The 8,038-nt window shown below is 39.8% G+C and overlaps 2 protein-coding genes across 3 annotated transcripts; one reads left to right on the top strand and one right to left on the bottom strand.

Annotated features, from left to right (window-relative positions):
* The first annotated feature begins 3,542 nt into the window (after positions 1–3,542).
* cdk2ap1 (cyclin dependent kinase 2 associated protein 1) lies at positions 3,543–6,005 on the top strand. The gene is made up of 4 exons (XM_018752873.1): positions 3,543–3,791; positions 4,535–4,632; positions 4,847–4,973; positions 5,237–6,005. The coding sequence occupies exons 1-4, from the start codon at positions 3,725–3,727 to the stop codon at positions 5,302–5,304; spliced, it is 360 nt and encodes a 119-aa protein (XP_018608389.1). The 5' UTR covers positions 3,543–3,724; the 3' UTR covers positions 5,305–6,005.
* A 57-nt stretch (positions 6,006–6,062) lies between these two features.
* mtrfr (mitochondrial translation release factor in rescue) lies at positions 6,063–7,930 on the bottom strand. Of its 2 annotated transcripts, none has more exons than XM_018752880.1 (3): positions 7,902–7,930; positions 7,380–7,689; positions 6,063–7,044 (listed from the first exon to the last, which is right to left on the bottom strand). In XM_018752880.1, the coding sequence occupies exons 1-3, from the start codon at positions 7,910–7,912 to the stop codon at positions 6,814–6,816; spliced, it is 552 nt and encodes a 183-aa protein (XP_018608396.1). In that variant the 5' UTR covers positions 7,913–7,930; the 3' UTR covers positions 6,063–6,813. The 2 variants fall into 2 exon arrangements, with proteins under 2 accessions (XP_018608396.1, XP_018608395.1); XM_018752879.2 differs by having other exon boundaries at positions 7,787–7,917.
* Positions 7,931–8,038: the final 108 nt, after the last annotated feature.

Raw genomic sequence — 8,038 nt, 5'->3', positions numbered from 1 at the left:
CAAGCCTGTGGGGGCAGTGTTATGATCTGGGGTTGCTTCAGTTGGTCAGGTCTAGGTTCAGCAGCATTATGTGCCCAAAAAATTAGGTCAGCTGACTACCTGAATATACTGAATGACCAGGTTTTTCCATTAATGGATTTTTTCTTCCCTGATGGCAGAGGCATATTCCAAGATGAGAATGCCAGGCTCAAATTGTGAAAGAGTGGTTCAGGGAGCATGAGACATCATTTTCACACATGGCCACCACAGAGTCCAGACCTTAACCCCATTGAGAATCTTTGGGATGTGCTGGAGAAGACTTTACGCAACTGTTCGACTCTCCCATCATCAATACAAGATCTTGGCGAGAAATTAATGCAACTCTGGATGGAAATAAATGTTGTGACATTGCATAAGCTTGTTGAAACGATGCCACGGCGAATACGTGCCGTAATCAAAGCATAAGGCAGTCCAACAAAATATGAGTTTGTAACTTTTTTTGGCCAGGCAGTGTATGTCCCGTAAGAGCCTAAACAGCCTACTGTACGTGCGTTTATGCCCTGTAACGAGATGGTGCCCTGTCCATGGTGTACCTTTTCATTCATTTTTTAATATTTTGTTTTATTAACACAAAATTAAGAGCAATAGTGTGAATAGTTGTAATATTACAAAAACAAGAAATACAAAAGTTAAAAAGTCAGGGGTATACAATACAGATGATGCTGAATAATTTACCCTTTGTGGAACCCTATACTTCCAGATTATGCTCCAGGCCACTGAAACTCTTTACTGGACCTGCAGTTTTTTTGAATTTATATGAAATTTTCTTTTTTCTTTTTAAAGTAAATATATACTGTTAAATATCTGACAATACTGTTCGTTTTCAACGGTAATAGTAATGTGCTTCTTGTTGCCTCCTAATAACATCAGTACATCACATTTGTCACTATAAAATGATCAAAATGTTTTAGTGACTTTGAAAGCTTGTTTTAAATCTTTATGTATTTAGGCGGTGGCGCAGTGGGTTGGACCGCAGTCCTGCTCTCTGGTGGGTCTGGGGTTCGAGTCCCGCTTGGGGTGCCTTGTGATGGACTGGCGTCCCGTCCTGGGTGTGTCCCCTTCCCCCTCCGGCCTTACGCCCTGTGTTGCCGGGTAGGCTCCGGTTCCCCGTGACCCCGTACGGGACAAGCGGTTCTGAAAATGTGTGTGTGTGTGTGTATTTAGGTGCTGTTGATAATGATGTTTAGTACTAGATCAGGGAAAATTAGCCACACATAGTCCATACTGGTTTTCATCTAGGAAATATACACAAAATTCAGGAAGAAATTACAAGAACAACACAATATCAGCTCAGTTAAATTTATTTTAGAGAGCTCTTCTTATCAAGGTGACATAGAGCGCTGAATAAAGTTCCAGGGAAAGATAGAAAACAGAATAGTATCTGTTGTAGTGAACGACTAGGATGAGTCATTTAGCAGCTGAGGAGAGAAAAACAAAAAGGTCCCAAAATGAAGAAAGGGAGAAAAATAATTCACTTGCAGTAGGCAGGTACTGACGGACTAACATCGTCATGCTTACTATTTACAGGTTAATATTTGTGCGATATTTTTAAGAATGCCAATTTTACTCCATTATAGCACAATTTTAACTGTAAAGTATAAGTTAAAGAATAGAAAGAACCTCCTGGAGAAACACACATTATAGAAAATTAAGGAGGAAGAGTTGATCATCTGATTAGTTGAGGGAGAAGGTAGCAAAGGACACATTTCAATGAAGATATCTTTGGGGTAATCACTAAAGAAATCCTACATCACAGCTGAGATTTGTTTCTGATGTACTAGGTGTTTTTCTCATGTTAGTACTTATAATTTTTTAAGTCTAATTTCTTTGTTGTACCACATCCTTGTTATTTATAGACCAGTGGTCATAACATCTACAGTATATAACAAGTGGGTATCTGAGATTGATATTAGTACACACATTGTTATAAAATGGGTTTATTCTTCCAAAGAAAATCAATTAATTGGTTGGTTTGGAACACGCACATCTTTTGGAGTCCGTAATGCGAGTGCTACAAAAATCCGTCTACAGAGGTACAATCTCTTTTAGCCAAACGACATCTTCCGGTAAATTACATTTTTTCTTCGTTGTTACAGACTGTTTATTTTGGACTAGATGCATTTTAGGAGAGAAATAATCTTTAAGTGTTAAACGCTAGAGCTTTTTCTATGTGACGTTCGCCACAGGCTGTCGCGGGGACACCGGAAATGACTATGTCAGAGGAAGCCATTAACGGATGATGTACAGCGGCGGTTCGATGTCTCGTGTCGTTCCTAAGGCGGAGGAAGCGCGAGGCTTCTAGTGGCTGCCGGCGGGGTGTGTTCACCGGGTGCAGTGTAACAACGCTGGGCATTCAGCGACCTGCTATCGTGTCACTGCCGCTGAGTGGAAAATTGAGCGTGCACGTGGAAGGAGTCGTCACGTGCCGCGTGAAGGGGGATGGGGAGAGCGGCACAGCAGGAAGATGGGGGGAGAGGCGTGGAGAGACAATGAGAAATTACTTATCTACGTACCTCTGTATTTATGTATGCGTGTATTTTTGTATGTTTTCTCTTATTATTTACATATATTTTTTTCATAAAAAATAATATTTTTTACGAATGTTGGACCATTGCTTTGGCAATACAAGTGTATCAAGATTTGTTATGCCAATATATATGTATATAGCACACGTAACTGAAATGTAAAACTGAGTGATGGAGGTATTTATTCATTTTGAATTTGTATATTTTTTATTCCTTGTTATAAATATTCCTCTTCATAAATTCATCTTCATAAAATTGTTCAACTGCTGCATTGGTGGTAAAAAGTGTGTATAGTTTGTCAAGAAAGCAAATTGAAATTTAATTGCGTGGGGAACGAGGGGCACAGAGACGGTCCGCGTGCCTCTTTGTTACAGCAGTTCTGACTCCTCTAATGAAGTCCCTCTGAATAATTGTGTTCCTGTGGAGAGAAATAGTGCCCCTCCAGTAACACTCTGACGTGAAATTCAGTTTTTTTTATTTAAATCAACCTTAATTTTACTTTAATTTTCTGTTTTAAGTGGGAAAAATTAAATTTTAAAATATATTTTACTATCCAAAATTATTACTAGTGTTGTGACAAACTACATACCTACCGGCAACTCGTTTTCAACCCGTGATTTACTCGTGTCCGATGCGCTCTGACACTATTGTGCCTTTCTCATGTGTAATAGTTCAGTAAAATAGTCGGATGCTTCCCGTTCTAAAATACCTGAGATACATGTTTAATCAAAGTTCTGCCGTCCCTCTCCGTCTTTCTGCTGTGTGATAAAAGTAGTTCAAAGTGTGAGAAGTGTTTAAAAGTTTTCCAAAGTGCTCCTCGTGCTTTTGGTCCAAACTGCGGTAAAATGTACAAAGAAGAACCCCAAAGAGGCAAAAAACAGAAAAGCTCGAATTGTGCGCAGCGCCGCGTACGGCGCGTGCGAAAATGTGTCTCTTTATTAATTTGTGCCGCGCGCTCGGGTTCGATTTGGGGCGAAAAAGGCGCGTTGGGGGCCGCGGCGATGGGGCGACGGGGCGACGGGGCCACCGGCCGCCCTCTGGGTGTCAATATAAAGTGACGGCCATATTTGCCGGTGCCGCTCCGCTGTAAACAAAAAGTGTCTGAGGGAGACAGAGACGCTTCACTGAATTTCGGGACATTTTTATTTGTTTAATTTATCATGTCTCTGGGAATGTCTTACAAACCCAACCTCCACCAGCACATTCCGGGAACTTCCGTGAATCAGGGTAAGGAAAAATTAGGGGCGAATTGCTCGTCTTTTCTCTGTTTTATCGCACGCAAAATCCGAGGTGGTGATGAATACCTGGGGAAAGCCCTTGTCTGTAGTTTTTGTCCAGTTATATATATAGGGTCAGATCCTGCGAGCTGATTCATATCCGCCATTATTACTAGTCATAAACCTTCCTTCTCCGTTTCAATCCCCCAAAGCTGAAGTCAACCGCGGGCTTTAACCTACTGCGCGCTGCCCGGTGGTGGCTTACGATGAGTCGGATGCTGCTAAATATGTTTTAGAAACCGATCGGTTTGGCTTTTTGATTCGGTCCGTTCCGTTTCCTCCATGATCGTCTCCCTAAGGCTGATGATTGATCTGGATGTTCGGCAGCTCTTTTCTGGCCCTTTGGCGACACCTAGCGGACGTGTGGCGTTCTTACATCACACCCGCTCATTTATACGGGGGGATTTAAACTCGTAAAATGGCATATTTGCATAGAGAATCTTTAAAAAAAAACTTTTTTTTTTTTTCTTTTAAATATTACTGTAATTGTGTTTAAAAAGGGAGGAGCCAAGCATGTTCAAGTGATTGTGTGGACAGGACACCTGAAGCTTGCAGGTCCTACCTGCTCTGGTATCCTTGATCGTTACTCCAGTAAAAAGACCCAGCTGTATAATTCAGATATAGCTTTTTTGAATAAAATGATCAGCCAAGCAAAAAGTCAATAAAATCAATTGGTTTTCTTTTTTAAAACAGTTGGAAATGTCCATTCTCCTTCTACAAGCTTAGCTACGCTGCAGTCGTACAGGCCGATACTGAATGACTATGGACCTCCATCTCTGGGCTTCTCACAGGTACTGAAAAATAATGAATGTACATTTCACCTACAATAATGTCATTTATCATTCATGTAATATTACATGGACAGTTTGGTATGATATTTTATACATGCAGGGTTATGATGTCAGCAGTAATACCACTTTCCATACAGTGGCATGCCCTCCAGGACAGACACTGGTTTAAAATTGAAACTGATCCAGCAGTGTATCTTTTTATTTTTATTTCCAGGGGACTAGTGGAACCCAAGTGCCTCAGAACAAGTATGCAGAACTCCTAGCCATCATCGAAGAACTTGGAAAGGAGATCAGACCAACTTATGCTGGAAGTAAAAGTGCTATGGAAAGATTAAAGAGAGGTGAAATTTTAAAACACTACACACACTTTTGAGGGATGTGAATGATTATGAAGAATTAACGGCTCATTCTGGCACAGTTTAGCGACTCAGCAATAGTTCAGTTTGCTTTTAACTAAATATTTATATGTCATTTCATTTATTATATATAGGTTAATCTAAAACTACAGACAATATCTGTTTTTTAAAAAAAAATCCACCCAGTGAAAAATGAAAACCATTTCAGAGAAAAATGAGTGACAATCTGTTTGGTGTGTCTTTGGAAGGTATCATCCATGCCAGAGGGCTGGTGCGTGAGTGCTTGGCAGAAACTGAGAGGAACGCCAGATCCTAACTGCTGGTTCCACTCCATCCAGCTGAAGGCTGATTACTTCAGGCACCCTTCCCTTTAACAATTCATGAAATGGAACGCTGCTTTCCGAAAAATGTAATAATAAAAAATAAGAAAATATGTTGACTTGTTTGACCTGGGTAATAGAGACACTAAAAAGACATTATATGAGAGATGCTTCACGAGAACCTTCAGGTTTTATGTGTTCCCATTTGGGAATTTCTCAACTGCTTGTGCAAATAAAAAAAAACAAATGCATGTTAGGTAGTTATGTCCCAATTAATTATAGAAACTGCATGGCTTTTACAAGATATGACCGTAGTGTGGGACTTGTAATGATGGATCTGGATCTTTTTAACACACTAATGTAGGTAAATTACAAAAATTATAGTGCCAAACCCACTGTACCATGCATCAAGATTTAGATAAATTGTTGTAATAAAACAATTATTTGCATCTTTGTATGTATTTATTACTCAGTGTAATAAAACTTATTTTCATTAAAGTAATGGTAATGAAATTTTTTCCAGAATGATAAAACTTACTTTCCCACATAAGAGGCAGTGTTTATATGTAAAACAGGATATGAATTTAACATAAACCAAGCCAACACTGGTAATCTTTGATGACAAATTTGTGAAACAGCAAGTTAAACACACACACAGACACACAGTCTGAAACCGCTTGTCCCAAGCGGGGTGGCGGCAAACTGGAGCCTAACACACGGTACAGGGCTGGAGGGGACACACTCAGGGCAGGACTAAGTTACAGAAGTATTTTTAAAAATAAATAAATAAATTAAAAAAAAAATTGTGTTGATTCATCAAAGTTTCTGAAATCCATATTCTGACACATTCTCCAATTAATCAGTTATGTTTTTAACACCCTCTCTTTGGTAGGATGCAGCCCTCACGATGTTCATTTAAGTCACTGAATTATAACTTTCTAAGAACAGGACAATCAACTAATGTGCAATCATTTCAGCAAAGTAGCAGAAAATCAAGCCTAAAAAAATACTGGTAACAATATATTACTGGAAGAATAACCCAAAAGCACCTAGTTCATTTCCTGAGAGACCCTTCAGTGTAACACATTAATTGCTTTGCTAAAATTCACTGTATAAAACAATTTATTCATTTAGCTAACACTTTTATCCAAAGCAACATACATCTCACAGAAAAACACCTTAGGTTAAGGATGACTCTTCAGCTACAGAGCATAGAAAAGAACTGACATTTTTGTCATTAACCACATCAAAATACCCACTTCAATACTTTTGAATGTATTCATTTGAAAGTCTAAACATTTTTTAAAATTTCATATATGGAACTGCTGAGAGAGGGGAAAAAAAACAACCACACAGAAGCAAATACAGTAGTATTCTACCCATCTTTAGTCCACAGCTATGATTTTGTTTTAATTATAAGACTGGATTTATTCTGCACAGAAAAACTTTAACCACAAAGTTGAAAATACCTAGTTTTAACACATCATTAAAACAGGATCTGGATACTACCTTGTGTCACTGCCTAGTTTGGAAATGGCTGCTATGGTTTCTTTAAACAGTCTTTTCTTTTCAAGCAATTCTTTGACCCTTTTCCTCTTCTCCAGTTTCCTACACTCAGACTCCTTCTTCTTTCTGAGAATGTCACTTTCTTCTCCTTTGTAGAAAACATCCAGCTTCTCTTTCATGACTTCCCGAGCCCTCTTCCTATTAGTCTCCAAGGACCTGGTTTGGTGACACTGTCACAAGGAAATTGCAGAGAGTATTGTCAGTTCACAAATGGATGCAGCTTACAGTAGTAACAAGACATAAAAGAGTTAATCTGGCAGTTTTGCATTGCTCTACTAGGCACTCCTAACAAACCTTCCAAACTCTAAAATAATATTTCACGTAAATGTGTGCATTGTGAAGTTGATGCAATTTTCAGTTATCAAATTCTGTTAGGACAAACATGAAATAAATAAACCTTTTCTGCAGATCCATATGTGGGTTATACTCCTGTGAGCATTATAATAAAAACATTACACTGGTTGCATATTTTCTGAAGTTTTAAATGTGGTCTTTATTAATTCACCTTCACCACGATGCCAGACGGGATGTGTTTCAGCACCACGCAGTTGCTGGTCTTATTGGTCGCCTGACCACCTGGCCCTGTTCCCCGAACAAACTGCTCCTCCAGCTCCTCCTCGTTGAGGTCATCCAGATCCACATGGTCCTTCTTTCCTGCAGTCTGGAGGCCCGGCCAACCTGATCTGCCCACCCGCAGGGGGGACAGCAGTGGCAATGGTCGCCCAGGATCTCGCAGCACCCACATTCCTCTCCAGGCAGCAGAGAACAGATGTTTCCAGAAAGTAAACACCGACACTGACATTTCTTCTGTGCAGCTGCAGAAAACAGAAACAGTGTCAGATATTTAGAAAACCTTTCCAATCACAAAGCACTTAAGACTGTGCTGTTACACCTGCAAACTTTACTCTTCACCTATGATACATGCAGCCTAACTGCCTAAACACACATAGAGTGATGCTGACGGTTAATCACACTTTCACATCATGTCTATTAAAGCACTCGATGTTACACATGTAAACGCCATTACACAAAGAACATTTCCAAGTCATGTAAGACACAAATAACGACCTCCTCTCAGGCTGACCTACGACCTCCCCATCGCTGAAACGCTCTGCATTACTTCCGCCTTTTTCTGTGGCGAAACAACCAACCCGAGCGCCGCTC

The sequence above is a fragment of the Scleropages formosus genome, chromosome 1, assembly GCF_900964775.1.
Source record: "Scleropages formosus chromosome 1, fSclFor1.1, whole genome shotgun sequence".
In the NCBI taxonomy this organism is placed as follows: domain Eukaryota; kingdom Metazoa; phylum Chordata; class Actinopteri; order Osteoglossiformes; family Osteoglossidae; genus Scleropages; species Scleropages formosus.
This window is presented reverse-complemented; position numbering and strand designations above follow the sequence as displayed.

What these genes read in the sequence shown, in the direction of transcription:
- cdk2ap1 (XM_018752873.1), top strand. Translation starts at nt 3,725, where the DNA reads ATGTCTCTGGGAATGTCTTACAAACCCAACCTCCACCAGCACATTCCG. An exon ending in GGGAACTTCCGTGAATCAGG is followed by an intron (nt 3,792 to 4,534) that starts GTAAGGAAAAAT and finishes TTTTTAAAACAG; the next exon opens with TTGGAAATGTCCATTCTCCT. An exon ending in TATGGAAAGATTAAAGAGAG is followed by an intron (nt 4,974 to 5,236) that starts GTGAAATTTTAA and finishes TGTCTTTGGAAG; the next exon opens with GTATCATCCATGCCAGAGGG.
- mtrfr (XM_018752880.1), bottom strand. An exon ending in CGTCTGGCATCGTGGTGAAG is followed by an intron (nt 7,045 to 7,379) that starts GTGAATTAATAA and finishes TCCTTGTGACAG; the next exon opens with TGTCACCAAACCAGGTCCTT.